General features: G+C 41.3%; 2 protein-coding genes across 2 annotated transcripts; both read right to left on the bottom strand.

The window, feature by feature from the left end:
* Positions 1-399: 399 nt before the first annotated feature.
* On the bottom strand, positions 400-2,736 carry LOC116324510 (claudin-7-like). The gene is made up of 4 exons (XM_031745121.2): positions 2,386-2,736; positions 2,016-2,180; positions 1,801-1,879; positions 400-1,714 (listed from the first exon to the last, which is right to left on the bottom strand). The coding sequence occupies exons 1-4, from the start codon at positions 2,585-2,587 to the stop codon at positions 1,552-1,554; spliced, it is 609 nt and encodes a 202-aa protein (XP_031600981.1). The 5' UTR covers positions 2,588-2,736; the 3' UTR covers positions 400-1,551.
* A 5,309-nt stretch (positions 2,737-8,045) lies between these two features.
* LOC116324500 (claudin-19-like) lies at positions 8,046-9,714 on the bottom strand. Its single transcript, XM_031745109.2, has 4 exons — positions 9,373-9,714; positions 8,994-9,158; positions 8,772-8,844; positions 8,046-8,661 (listed from the first exon to the last, which is right to left on the bottom strand). Exons 1-4 carry the CDS (start codon positions 9,572-9,574, stop codon positions 8,496-8,498), a joined length of 606 nt encoding a protein of 201 aa, XP_031600969.2. The 5' UTR covers positions 9,575-9,714; the 3' UTR covers positions 8,046-8,495.
* Between the last annotated feature and the right edge of the window lie 5,463 nt (positions 9,715-15,177).

The following is a 15,177-nucleotide window of genomic DNA, read 5'->3' on the forward strand; positions in this document are numbered from 1 at the left end:
CGTGGTGCTTATCTTAAATGGTTGGTTTTACACACGAATGACTATGAAATGCAGACTGAATGGAAGTAGGTTTCTTACTGTCATTCCAATAATTTGTCTAGTCTGAGAGCAACCCTGTCAACGCTCCTGGTGTACAGTAATGGATTTAATGACAGTGTATGAAAGGAAGGAAACTAATACACTGGAGAAAAGGCACTCATTACTTGTACACTGTGGCGTTTAAGATAACTGCTGCCTGGATACAGCAAACAACAAACTCTTATGGACTTTTATGCCTTTTATATTCAACCAAATGCAGTTTATGTATGTTAAAGCAAACTCTGAACACATGTTAAACTTATGGCACTGTGTTTAATTTACAGCTGTGGTGGTTAGCATGCAGACTGAGTATTACTGAAAACTGGAATCAGAATAATATAAATTATGCGACCACATACCAAGACAGTCAGAACGAAACTGAATAAATAATGAAAGTTACAAAATGTAACAAAACAATTATAAATATCCCTGTATATAACACAAGTTCAATTTATATGGTTGAAATCGAGGCGCCCTCGTACCAAACTGTAAAGCTTTGTTATTTTCTCTGCAGAGGATGTGCACGATGACGGGTGTACGACTACTGCAGTGTGACTGCTCATTAGATGGAGGAGCTGTACAGGAATCATTTCCTGTGTTGCTCAGTGGTGCATTTGGGTAATCTCAGTGTCTCGCTGAGCGTGCTCCTGTGACTGGCCAGCACGTCATGGAGTGGGTGGGATGTATTGTCTAGCATTGTCCTTATCTTGGACAACATCCGCCTCTCTGACACCACCTTAGCTCCATCCCCTCAGCATTCCTGGCCGTGCAAATCAGTTTATTGAGTTTGTTGGCACCTGCGACACTTAACCTGCCGCCCCAGCATGCAACAGTGTAGAGGATGATGCTGGTCAGACTACAGACTACTGAAACGTACACAGCTGATAAATGATGCTTTTGTATTGTTGCATGTATAGCACAACCTCCAAATTCTCCTTGTATTAAAAATACAGTCTTGCAGTGGCTTCATGTTAGTGGATTTTTGTTCTTTTTGTTAGCATCTAATAATAAATAACAAACTTAAGTAACTTCATATAAAGTTTGAAGCTTCTGTCTTCACAAAGGCGCCTTTTTAAAATGTTCAAGCTTTCAATATCAATTATCAAACACAGGAAAAAAAACAAAAAAATTTTTTTATTTAATTATGCAAACAATAAAAAAAAATGACAAGTTCCAAAATGAACATACTTTACACACACAAACAGATCTACAAAGTACAACAGAAAGTACACCGTCTGCACTTTATGGCCACACTTCAAACTATGAAAGCAAATCTTCTTTAAAGCTTATTATAAACTTGATGACTTTATAAGTGTACAGCAGGATGGCAGGGTCCTTCACAAACATAAATCTGTAATTACAGAAGAAATTTAAATGTTGAACCTTCACATCTTTACACCGGGGAAAAAACACACGACGACCGATCCTGATAAGACCTCGTTATTCAGTGACTGTAGAAAGTTTTTTCTTCAACTAGACGTAGTTGGACTTTGGATCACTGGTGGGAAGCAGGCGGCTGGAGCTTATGGACATTGAGGACGTGGTCGCGCATCTGCGACAGCTCAGGAAAGCACCGCCAGTCAGAGTGAGGAGTCCACCGGCCCAGCTCACAAACACGGCATTACCAAACTCAGATCTGCCAGAGAGAGCAAATAAACACTAACTTAGCGCGCTGCATGTTTGCTTACAGGGTTCATGGGTGATGATATGTGTCAGCTGTACCTGATTAGAGGAGGGGAATCATAAAAGTTCTGAAGAACAACTTTGACAAACCAGGAGGTGATGATGATGGTCAATAAACCTAATCAAAGAAAGCACATGATATCGTCCATCACTGCAGCTGACAATCATTTTAAAAGCCCGTTGTTATGAATCCATCAGTCGTCTCGCCACTCATTTAATTTTGGTTTCACGTGTTAGTTTAGATCTGAACACACCTGAGAGCATGAACATGATTCCTCCAATCATTGCTGTCACAGATTTGCTCTGCGAGGCACCGTCCATGAAGTGGGTGCACTTCATCCCCACTGTGGAGACGAGCATTGCCAGAGCAGAGAGGAAGAGGCTGAGTGGCAACGCTATCCTGGTTGCTTGAATCTCATCTAAAGTAAACAGAAGCACAAATATGGGAACGTTTGGTAAACTGTAAATGTAGATTATACATTAAATATCAGTTTTAGAACATTTTTCCTTGCAAAAGCTCAACAAAAAGCTGGAAGTAACGAACATTTTTACTTTGTCAAAAAGAAAGACATTTCTGACTAATTAAAGTCCCGTGTTGTAAGCTGGGGTGCAATCCAAACTTACCTGGCAGTTTGATAAAGGAATGGTAAATTTCACAGGTGGCTCTGTCTTGGACTCCACCACAGGACATCCATAAGCCCTCATAGGAGCGGTGCTTGCCCTGGACCAGTTTCTTCCAGTCCACCATAACAGTGGCGGCAGCAGTGGCAGCGACTCCGACCAGTGAGAGAAAAAAGCCGAGGAGCTGTAATCCAGATGCGGCCATCTTATCCAGCAGAGGAGTTCACTTAATCGACGAGTCCCGAAAATTCTTCGGGAATGTGCAAATGATCTGAAACAGTGATGAGTGCCGCTGAAGTCAGTAGTCACTCGTAGTTGCTCAGACCGTTATGCGTGAGCGCTGCTGCCTCCTGTTTTTAAAGTCCAAGATGCGTCACGCTCTAGATCCCTTTTTCCTCCTGCAGCCGTTGATGGGAAGAAAATGTTCCAGGAAGTCTTATCTTGCTAATTAACTAATGATGATAACATAGGTCACACTGACTATTCTAGGGAAAGACCGCCATAACATTTTTGAACAAAAATGAAAAAGATTCCTCTTGTGGTCTTTGGATGAGCCCTCCTGATGACCACCATGAGTAGAAGTTTAATATTTAGCATTTAATATCTTTCTGTAAATCTGGCCTGATGATGAAACTGGGTCTCAAAGAGCACAGACACGAGTTTGGATTTCAAGATCGATGCAAATGAAATCTGATTTTTCTGCACGGTTTCACTTTGCATCAAAAATTTGCTTCCGGTGTGGCGCACGCCTCGTGCATTTAACCTGCACCTATATGAGCCGGCAACAGGTTACGTGCAGGGAACTAAACTGTGAGCCCATCACACAACAATGACCTGATTAGTCATGTAAACAGGAAAAATAAAGGCTGACTGTCATTACAGTTGCACAGTCACAGTAGTGTTATCTAATGGGTTTTAATATGTAATTATTGGATGCATGTTTGGGTTTATGTACAGTACAAGACATACTTTAAACTTTAAGCTTTGCATGATTTAAACAGCGCTGAGATCTACATTTTTAAGTATAATTTCACAGTGAATGAAGAAAATAAGCAGAGTTAGAATAAGGCAGCACATCTTACACATGCAAACATTTGGGGAATTTATTCTGTAACTTCTGTCTTGTATGCTTCAACTGATAATGTGTTGCACAAGCACAATTTACAGTGCACACTACTGTACGTTCTTAATCCCATGAGATCCATTAAAGAGGATCTTTCAACCAAACAGTTGAACGTCAGCGTCCTCATTGTCATTCCTTTCCTCCGTTTAACGCAGCAAGCCCGCGCTTACGTGAACAAACTCTTCATTTACTTCAGCAGTTACCAAATTATCTGACCATATTTGGTTCACAGGATGCCTGTTTGTTAACATTTGCCGTGCCTGTTAGATTGGATCAGGGTCCAGCCTTTCCTGAAATAAGCACAAACATTTTGCTGCAATTAAAGTTACAGATTCCATCTGAATGTGCCACTTAACTTATTTATTATTCTTTTTTTCTTTCCAGCATTGTTAAGTTTTACTTGCAAGGTCTGCTTGAGTCAAATCTTATTTCCAAGGAAGTTTCTTTTGTTGTTGCCTGCAGGCAGAAGATGTTGGTGACAGTATCAGGAAAGCTGTTTTTGTGCCCAACAGGCTCTTCTGTTTGGGAGCCATGTCTTTTATCATTACTTATTTTTACATATAACAAATAACTGCAGCAAGAACTCGACACAAAGGTCTGCACAGTTTGACACTTTTTAACCTTCATTTAACGCCACACTGTAGTCTGTTATTACTTCATGGTTAAGCGAGTTTTGCTTGGAGAATCAAACTGAAGCTTTCATTGGTTTTACCATTTTTTAAAATCTGTCTTCATGCTAGCGATCCTCTACGCAGACAGACCCTCCACTATAATAAAGTACACAGGACTGGTATTGGCAGAGGTCAAACTAGATCATCAGGGCGCTCCATCATCACTGTGAATAATGTAATAATCCTGGTAACAGAGTGTATGAACTTATTTGTGTTTATCAAACTGTAACACTAAAATTACATCACCTTGGTTGAGTGGGTTATGACGTTTATAAAATGCAAATTGATAAACTGAAACAAACATTTGATTCCAGGCTTGATTCAGTCCCTCCCTCCATGGGGGGCTGGGACGTCTGGACCACGTCTGCCCCGACTATGATTCAACTCTCAGGCAAAGAATTCACTGTGTGGACATTCTGACTGTTTATAATGAGCCTGCTTATTATGAATAAAAGTCATGTAGGTCTCAAAAAAGAAGAGAAACAAAGAAACGTAAACATGATGGAAATGAAAAGCAAAACATTTCAATAATGAAATAGTTTTTATGAATGAATAAAACAGCAAAAACCAGGATTGACAAATGAGTCTAATAAAATCAGCAAAAGTAGAAATAAAAGAGCTTCAACAAAATGTTCACAGTGTGAAGCTGGGCAGGATGTTGTTGGGAGGCTGACCTCAGTGACCTTTTGGCGGGATGTGGCGTCAAAAGCTTTTGAAAACAAATAATACATTTTTAAAGGGAACAGTTTTGTATTTCACAGGTGGCCAGTGCCAATGAGCTTTATGTGTGTGTGTGTGTGTGTGTGTGTGTGTGTGTGTGTGTGTGTGTGGACACTTTCTATGTGTCTGTTTGGTTGATATTTATACATTATTGGAATATGTTTCAAATTGTCTTTAAACAGCCTGAAGGAAAGTTCATCCTCATGTGTGGATGAATTTATGTATGGATTGTGTCAGTAGATGGCGCTAAAACCACGGAGCTCACTCACCTGTAGGTGAAGCTGTACCTGAGAACCAGCCCATTCATTTTTGTCCTCTGTAATGGAAATTTGTTTTTGGTCTATATCTAAGTCCTGGTTTTGGTTGGTCTAAGTCCTGATGCACTAAACAGATCCTGGGCTTACCACTGACATCTGGAGTGTTTGGGTGGTAAACAGGAAGGAAATCACACCAAAGTTAAATTCTTGTTCCTGGATCCTCAGGAGGAAATATTGAGGAGCTCCATCTCACCTGTCTGATCAGATGATTTTCTCAGTTCCACAGTTTAGTTTTCACTTTGACGTTCAGTTCAGTTCAGTTCAGTTCATTTTTATTTCAAACATTTCAAACATGTGTCTTCGCAATCATTATAAAATATCATTTCATTATTTGTTTGTTTGTTGTTGTTTGTTGTGAGCCTTTACATAGACAGATGTTTGTCTTTCTGACATCCAGTCCATTGAATTTAAACAACCAGCTGTAGACATGCCAGTAAGCGTTGAGGAGCACCAGTCATAGAAGCTGTCATACACTGGTTGTGCATGTATGTGATATGTACATGACACAGTTGGAAAAAAAATAACGTTGATGTCTGAGGACATGTAACCATCTGCGATAAAGACAAAACCTCTTAACATCCACATGTTACCCCGATAAGCCGTCTGCACTCGTGCCTGCACAGAAACAGACACAGCACACCTGGGCAGTGAGCCTGCAGGAGCAGCTTGTGGTTTCTGAATATCTGAAAGGGCTCGCTGGTTTTCAAAGACTCATTAAGAAACTGAAAATTCACTTTTTCATGGGTTTACAAGTGTGGGGGCCCACTCTGGGCAGGGACACAACTGACCCAAAGATCCACTTTACCCACTATTAAATACTTGTTTGAAAATAAATAATTACAATAAAACAACTGAAGCTAAGTTAAACTGTATATAGCAGATGTACATGAAGGTCCTTCACCACAGCAGCTTCCCACGGCCTTAAGAAGCATCTGCTGTGTGTCTAACCTACACACACACACACACACATATATGTCCCTTATTTAAAAATCTCTATGTTTTAAAGTGTTCCTCCATTATAGATGTGGAAAGCTCTTTAAAATTTAGAAGAGACACTTTTAAGTAATGATTAATCAGTTAGATCAGATGTAATTATGACTCACTGAAAGAGGTTTGTAGCCTCGTTAATCACAAACAGTAAAGCTTCGTGTGACACGCAGCTCTGCAGGATACGTGAGTGATTATTTACGGTGCCCAGCACACAGCTCCGCCCTGCTCTCCACCTCCCTCTGGGCCCGGCAGCTACTCAAATAGGAAAGGAATGATGGAGGGTCATCTGTGGGGGCCACACCTACACCCGCTGGTCCACCCTCCCCTGCAGCTGAGCCACAAACCACACCTCGCCACAGAGCAGTTGTAAAACAGGAATGCTTCACAATACAAATGCAACAAGGTGGCACCAAATGGCCACAGAATTAGTCATGTGATCAGTTAGCTCTGCTAGTATTGAACAAGGGGCAGTTTCATTGGATTACTTATCGGTGTTCCTGTAGTGAAATTTGGGTGGAGGACATTTATTTATTTATTGGAGTAACGACAAGTAACAGCAAGCTGTCCAGTCCTGTGCTCTCTATAGAATAAAACTACTGATGTGATTAAAATTGTTGTTCTCAGCAGTCGAGTTAGACACTAACAAATGAGCACAGTAACATCAAATATCCATTAACTGGTTTGTTTGATCCCATTTTACTTTGTGACAGTTCAGGAAGGCTGTGTCACAATCAGCATCGGAGCAGCACAGTCGCTCCCAGACACGGCCTGCACCCACTCACGTCCACATCCGCTTTTTGTTATGTTTCGAGTGAAGCGTGAGCTAATTTCTTCCCACCGTGACTCACAAACCCATTGTTGAAGCAAACGAACACTCACCTGTGTTAATATTCTCACTCTTCCTAATTATTTAATCGAACGAGGCATTCGCGTATCCATCACACTCGGAACGCAGCCCAGTCTCATGACAAAACATGAACCAAAGTCAGGTCAGTAAACAGCTTCTGTTTTTGTGCATTTGCCTCCTGAAAATGGAGTTTATAGTCAAATCTCATCAATTATCACTTACTTTCTAAACAATGGCAGTGCTTATCTTAAACGGTTGGTCTTACCCACTAATGTCTCTGAAATGCTGACTGAATGTAATGCAATAAGTAGGTTTCTCTGCGAGCGACCTTGGCAACTCTTACATGGTCCTAATGGTCTGGAGTAATGGGCTTAATGACAGTATCTATGAAAGGAAGGAAAGTATGACATCATTACTTGTACACGGCGGCGCTTAAGATAAGTGCTGCCTGGTTACAGTAAACAAGTCTTATGGACGTTTATGCCTTTTATACTCAAACAAATGCAGTTTTGTGCTCACATTAAACGTATGGCGGCGCATCTGTTTGACAGCAGCTGATATCCCCGGTGAACGATCCTTTGGTGCTGTGGGAACGGGACCGCTGGTCAGGTCTGAGATACGCTTCTCCATCCACGTCACCTCGCCAGAGTAACATTAGGTTCACATTAGGATGCTGTTTAAAAACATCTCTTAATGATCTGAACTTTATCAGTTAATAATAATAAGAAGAATCTTGGTTGGTGGTTATTATCTATCAAAATGATGATGTATTTTTGTCTTGGTGAGTTTCTATAGATGCTTTAACTGCATTAATATTTCATATGGGTATGTGCTTTATTGCACGTGTTTCTGTCTTTCAGTTCTGCTCACTTGCTTCTGATTTGTTGATTTCATGTAGCGTCGACCTGTCAGGTACAGCAGAAAGTTAGCCTGTGTGGCTAATTAAAAACAGGAAAACACAGATTATAAAAAACAAAATTATTTTATTTTTCTTCTCAAAATATACAAAATGTTGATACAAAATGTTATCTGACTAGGGGAAGCTTCACAGATACAAATAAACACATAAAACACACACAAACAAATCCGTATATAGGAAAAGTATCGGAGAGTACACCGTCTCCACTTTACACGTGGCCACACTTGAAACTATTAAAAACTGTTCGTCTTCGGTGCTATTATGAAGAAACTCTACCTGACAGGGTCATTTGTATATTTATAGAATTGTGGACTTTTTAGACTTAAACTTTGAACCTTGACATCTTTACAGCAGGAGAAACCAGTGCTGTGGTGGCATTTAAACCCAGGACAAAGGAGATTCAAAGGCGTTTCCCACAGAGCGATCCTCACTCCGATCTCAAAGGGCTCTCAGTGAATGAACGTATTCTTTAAATAATCCACAAAGGGAAACTTGCTCCTTCTTGAGGTTCTTGTGGCCTTTTTCACTAGACGTAGTTGGACTTGGAGTGATTGGTAGAAAGAAGGTGGCTGGAGCTCATGGACACTGGAGGGTTTGTCCTCCAGCATCTCCGACAGCTCAGGAAAGCACCACCAGCCGCAGTGAGGAGTCCACCAACCCAGCTCACAAACACGGCATTACCAAACTCAGGTCTGCCAAAAAGAGCAGATCAACATTAGCACACTGCGTGTTTATTTACAATGTGTATGCATACGTGTGTGTGTGTGTGTGTGTGTGTGTGTGGGTGTCTTGATGGCAGTACCTAAACAGCTTGTGTCCACTGTAAGAGAGAACCATGTTGACAAACCAGGAGGTGATGATGATGGTCAATACTCCTAATCAAAGAAAGCATATTTCATCATTCCAGCACTCATGGATCCTGACCCACCTGTTCACTACTGACCAATAACAATCACTCTCAGGTGCTATCTTAATTATGACTTCTGTAGAGTACTTCAGTCTGAGCGCAGGCTTTGGGACACACCTGAAAGTATGAACGTGATTCCTCCGATCATCGCTGTCATGGATTTGCTCTTGGGCACACTATCCATGAAGTGGGTGCACTTCATCCCCACTGTGGAGATGAGTACAGCCAGAGCAGAGAGAAGGAGGCTGACGGGCAGCACTGCCCTGGTAACCTGAATCTCAGCTGCAGCAAACAGAAGCACAAATATCGGTAAGAAATATTAGCTGTATTACACTGGTGAGAGAGAGAGATTCGGTTAGTTCTCTGATGGCTCGGTGGCTAAAATCCAAAGAAGTAACTGTAAATACATTTTGGGCTAATTATAAGACTTCACTGGAAGGTTCCTCAAAAAGCAGCGTCTTGCTTTGAGATGATTGTAGGTGCGATGCAAACTTACTCGGCAGTTTCAGGATGGACTGATAAATTTCACAGGTCATTCTGTCTTGGACACCAGCGCAGGACATCCATAAGCCCTCATAGGAGCGGTGCTTGCCCTGGACCAGCTTCTTCCAGTCCACCATAACAGTGGCGGCAACAGTGGCAGCGACTCCGGCCAGTGAGAGAAAAAAGCCGAGGAGCTGCAGTCCGGACGTGGCCATCTTATCCAGCAGAGTTAACTTGATTAATAAGTCCTGAAACTTGTTTTGAGATGGAGAACAGTGATGAGCGGCCGCTGAAGTCAGTAGTTGCTGATTTAAAGGAGTCCCTCCCTCGTAGTTGCTCAGACCTTTGTGCGAGAGCGCTGCTGCCTCCTGTTTTTAAAGCGTAAGGGTGAGGCCCCCTTTTTCCTCCTGCAGCCGCTGATGGGAAAAACTTTTTTCAGGAAGTGGTATTGGGCTCATTAAGTGATGACTGGAACACATCGACTATTCTAAAGAAGAGTCGCTTTAACATCACATGGGCTTTGCAGTTCTTTGCTTAGGCTCCTATCAAAATAAGCCCAATGGGAAATCAATTCACAATTTCTTTATTATTTTCTTTCAATTAATTCAGAAAGTCCTTTTTTAATAGTTCAGTTTTTTCTTTTTCTTTTTTAAACAAATAATAAAAAAGATTCCTGTATTTTCCTCTTGTGGTCTGATGTCTGTCTTAACTTTTAAGCCTATAAATCTGCAGAAATGTAATATTAGCCTACATGATTCCCCTAATTTGTCGTTATGATGACGACAAATTAGGGGAATGTGTACCCTGCATGTGCCATATCACATCAGGGTAGTTTAAGTACAAGATTCAGTTTAATCTACGTAGACCACAATTAGCGGTGCTTAATCAGCCCTGAGTCGAACAGACTGCAGGTCAAGTTGCTGGACATAGTTTCTGAGCTGTCAGCCCGTCACAGATGAATTGGCTGATTAGTCATGTTGACAGGAAAAGTAAAAGCTTTGGCTAATTCTCATTACAGCCACTCAGAGAGTCACAATAGTGTTGTTTCTCTTTTATGGGTTTTTAAGATGAATTTGCACTGAAAGCCTGCTAGCCTGTAATCACTGGATCCCCGGTGCTGGACTTTTTCATGTTTTGTAAGGCTGTGACTTTCAGATGCTGCTGATCCGTGTTTAGGCTTGTCATTTGTCCTCCACTCGTTTGTTTTTTAAGGGCAGACCTCACCGAGCTGACATTTTGGCCTGGTGTTCCCCTAATAGCTCTTTGGGAATGTCAAACTGTGTTCCCTTTGACATTTTTTATAGATTCAACTAAAACATGGAGACCAATTATTTGTTTTCAGCAAAGAGACGATACTAACATAGAGGCACAAATGAAAATTGCTTGTTTGCTAAGTCAGGAGAAACTTTGCTCCAGACCACTTTAAAAAAATTGCAAGAATGCCTCTTTGGCAGCCAAATATAGAGGAATGAAGGATGGCTCAAGGTCTTTGCACAGCGCTGTGTTCTTGATTCCCAAACATCCGTTAAAGAAGGTCTTTGAATCAAACGCTGAATGTCAGCATCCTCATTGTGACTCTTTTCCTTTGCGATGCACAGCAGCAGGCTCGTGCTTACGTGAACAAACTCTTTATTTTTCCTGTGACAGTTACTAAATTATTTGAGCATACTTGGTTCACAGGATACGTGTTTGTAAACACGTCGCCTGCATCGCCTGTTAGATTGGCTCAGGCTCCGCCCTTTCCTGAAATATGGCTTCATCAGAACATTTTGCTGCAATTCAAGTCCCAGATTTCATCTGACTTTGCCTTAATTACATCACGTCTATCCTTCCTTTAGCACTTGGGTTATTTATTAATTAACTTATTAAAAGTCTGCTTAGGTCATTGTTTATTTACAAGGAAATAAAGGTCACTGGGGGTCGTGTTATGAGCCTGCAGGGAGCAGATGGTTGATGACAATATCAGGAAACCCGCTTTTTTGTACCCGTCAAGTATCTGAATTGGCTTCAGCACAACACAAAAGCCTGAAGTGAAGTGAACCTGTCTGATGAGAAGCAGGCTTCCTTCTATTCTCACAGCAAGATGAAAGCGTATGCCAGCTTGAAGAATAATATGTCACCTTTCATCTAAGCACACGTTATTCCCACTATAACAATACTGTGTTTGTCAGTTATCAGCCTTACTCCATATATGTGGTGACTCATTCACATACGAGCAGGATTTAATGGAAATGCAGAGTCTAAAGCTGATGATCTGTAGCTGTGCATTTAAATATGTGCCTATCAGCAATGGTAGCAGGTTCCAGTGTGAGCTGTGTGTGTAACAAGTGTCCCTAAAAGTAAGAAAAGTTTCACACAATTTACAGCAAGAGGATAAAAATATTTAAAAATCTCTTGTTTTGTTTTAATAAAGAGTTATTATTTATCTGTTAAACCAATTTGTAGGTCCATGCTTGTCAGAAAAGCTCTGACTGTTTGGGGCACTGACAGAAGACCTGAAGGAGTGTCCTGTGGTGCCTGTGCAGTTGGCAGCAGACCCTTTGAGTCCAGCTGATTAAAGTTTAAAACATTCTGAGATCAATCCCCCGCATGGTCACAGGACTTTGCATAGATTCACTGGGTCTGAAAATAAGTGTTTGTGGCCACATCACTTTGCTCAAATGCAGCAGCTTCTATGTTTCAGAGATCTAATATGCATCTGTCACACTGGAAATTAAAGGCCAGCACTGAGAGTGTACTGAACAAAAAAAAAAAAAGATTTATGAACTTGTAAAGTCACAAGATAAAAAAAGGTTTTGGATTGAGGTTTTATTGATCCAGCGAACACAAAGAAAGCTTGGCTATGTCAGAGCCATGCCCCCATCCTCTGGTTTCCTATGTTTGGATCCTCCTCCTTCATTATTTGTACAGTTTAAATACTAGCCCAATTCTAACTAAGGTGGTGCAAAATGTAAATAAGAAACAATGTTAAGATTTGCACATCTCATAAACCCATACTCATTTACGACTGAACATGGATTAAACTGGATTAAACGGAGACATTTTGCTTTTTATTTCATAAAAAAAACAGCATCTTGAATCTGACAGCAGCGACACGTCTTGAAAACGTTAGGACGGGGGCATCGAAGGCTGGAGAGGTAAGTAGCACTAAAAACGGACAACTACGGGAACATTTGAATCCCAATGAGCTTTGGGCTTTTGTAATGTTGCTTGGACCCTTCCTGAGAAGTGTTTGTGCTGGGATGTGACTCACTGTCCTCCTGAGGCCCCTGACTGTTACCATGGGAGCAGTGGTCTGTGACTTTGTTTGGGTATCATGACCGTTTTCCACGTGACTGTCAGTAACTAATGTTTCTCTGCAGAACGCTGCACATCATCATTTATTTTTGTGTTTGCTTGTTTTTTCTGCCCACCAGATCCAGCGCTGGATTCAAATATCTCGACCCTGCAATCGCTCATCTTTACTCCACTCAGTTTTCCCAGTTTCCCACCATTAAAGACTTTCAACACCAACATGCTGCCTTCAGCCTCTGTTGGTTGTGTAAATGTCTGCGACAGCCACACAGGTGGGGCCGCAACTATTTGGAGAATTACATTTTTTAGTGACTGCTGCATCAAACTGTGGTTAACAAGCCTGGTTTATCGGATTCAAAACGAGCTCTGTGAGGACAGTACGGGTTTGTAGAAAGCAGGAAAACACGACTATCAAAACTACAAAAAAAACAAATTCAAAAATTAACCTCTTCAGTCTCAGCTGACTGCAGCTTTCCCAACCCTTTAAGCAGTACATTTGCATAATGACTAAAATGACTGACTGCTTATTAATGATCACGAAACTGACCTCAGGAAACGATGAGTGGGACGCTAATAACTGAGAGGCGGCCACGTGGAGAAATGTTTTATGCTCAGATGAGACAAAGATTGAGTTATTTGGCTCCAGGCTTAAAAAATATGTTTGGAGGAGTAAAAGTGAGGCTTTCAAAACTAAGAACACTGTACAAACCGTGGAGCACGCAGCATCGCACTGGTACGTTGCGCAAAGTGGATGATGGAGGAGGAGGACCAGCTCCAAATTCAACTTCACCTCTAATCAACAGCTAGACGGCAGAAACTTGGGGACAACTGGGTGTTCCAATAGCACAACGGTCCCAAACACACATCGAAACCATTCTTGGTCTAGGAGTGAATTGAACACAACAAGAAAAGTGACCTCCCACTCACACACACCACCCAAGAGCAAAAACAGAGTACCTTTCATTCAAAGTGCTATGCAGCCATTTATTTATGTTGGCAGTGAGCAATGCCAGAATAACAAACAGAAGATCCCTGAAGGGCCCGAAGCTTCCTTATGAAAAAAAAACAACCAAAAGACAATTTTACCCAAACTTCTAAGTGAAAAACAGGAGAAAACTGACCCGTACCAGGCTGCTGAACAATATATGCACAGTGACAGAGGTACACAAATGCTACTTTACAAATCTATTTACAACAGCAAAGCCCTAACCCAGACACACACATCACCTTATACTTACTGATACCAAGTTTTTAGGCAAAGACAATCTAAGTAACAACATTCAGACACACAAGCTGTTTACTGGGTGGTGGAGGCTGGGAGAGGGGCTGCCATCTGGTGGTTATATACTGGGTGATCGACCAATTATCCAATCCCAGAGCAGGAATGAATTCCACCCAACGACTCAGCAGGCACTGGACTCCAGTAAGACACACCCAGGTGTCCACGCCTGAGATAGAGAAGAGAAAAAACCCACAGCCATCCTCTGGTGGGAGGAGTCACACATAACACACACACACACACACACACACACACACACACACACACACACACACACACACATATGACCTACATGATCATAACACTAGTTTTTGGATAAAGCTTCTGGAATGAAATAGTATTTAAACATTGTCTTTTCTCACTCTTACAGACGAGCTTTCCAACTTGAACAGAGGGTAAACAGTAACCTTTGCAAAAGCTCGAGCTTACATAAAAGGCAAATAAAAAATTCACTGTCACTGAGGGAAAATAGCTAAATTTTATCACACGGCGACATTCCCTGGAATGACTTCCCAAACAAAGAAAGCAGGACTTATTTTGATTGCTATCGAATTTCAGCAGGCCGTGATTATTTCCTCTAACAAGTAAAAGTGTTTGTTTGGATGGGAAAGGTCTCAGAAGCAAAAATGCTGTTTAATTGACACACTTTAGGCTGTTTTTCTTGGGATAACCAAAATCCTCTGAGATCAGTAAATAGTTTTCTGTTAATGACCTTATTTCCAGCACCTTGTTGTTGAGCAGTGTTGGGTCATTAGTGCTCTGTGTAACATGATAGTAAGGTTTTAAAGCTGCTATATCTTTTAAAATACATATATATATATATATATGTATTTATACTTTTTTTAAACCACCATTGTGTCTTTAATGCGATTCTTTATAATCTGATTTGCTGTTTGTGCCCGAGCTGGCCAAACCAGTTTTCACTCTTGAGTTTTCTATTCTGTACCAAGCACACGGTGAGATGTGTGAGCCCTCACACACACACACACACGCACACACACACACACACACGCACGCACGCACAAATTCATGTAAAAAGCTCTCTGATGACATCGCATAAGTTTAAAACGCTTACAGGTGCATGCTTTAAGTAAACTGGTGCAGTGAACAGAAGATTCAAAGGAACCCTGAACCCTGAGTGGACAGACTAAACTGCCAGATTAAAGAGTTCAGTCGGTAATTAGCAGAGCTGATCAGAAATACTGCAGGCTTCGCTTCTCGTGAAAATGCAAAGCACCTGCCAAA

Source organism: Oreochromis aureus, linkage group 23, assembly GCF_013358895.1.
Source record: "Oreochromis aureus strain Israel breed Guangdong linkage group 23, ZZ_aureus, whole genome shotgun sequence".
In the NCBI taxonomy this organism is placed as follows: Eukaryota; Metazoa; Chordata; class Actinopteri; order Cichliformes; family Cichlidae; genus Oreochromis; species Oreochromis aureus.

What these genes read in the sequence shown, in the direction of transcription:
- LOC116324510 (XM_031745121.2), bottom strand. Translation starts at nt 2,587, where the DNA reads ATGGCCGCATCTGGATTACAGCTCCTCGGCTTTTTTCTCTCACTGGTC. An exon ending in TTCCTTTATCAAACTGCCAG is followed by an intron (nt 2,181 to 2,385) that starts GTAAGTTTGGAT and finishes TGTTTACTTTAG; the next exon opens with ATGAGATTCAAGCAACCAGG. An exon ending in AATCATGTTCATGCTCTCAG is followed by an intron (nt 1,880 to 2,015) that starts GTGTGTTCAGAT and finishes TTCTTTGATTAG; the next exon opens with GTTTATTGACCATCATCATC.
- LOC116324500 (XM_031745109.2), bottom strand. Translation starts at nt 9,574, where the DNA reads ATGGCCACGTCCGGACTGCAGCTCCTCGGCTTTTTTCTCTCACTGGCC. An exon ending in GTCCATCCTGAAACTGCCGA is followed by an intron (nt 9,159 to 9,372) that starts GTAAGTTTGCAT and finishes TGTTTGCTGCAG; the next exon opens with CTGAGATTCAGGTTACCAGG. An exon ending in AGTGGACACAAGCTGTTTAG is followed by an intron (nt 8,662 to 8,771) that starts GTACTGCCATCA and finishes TCTTTTTGGCAG; the next exon opens with ACCTGAGTTTGGTAATGCCG.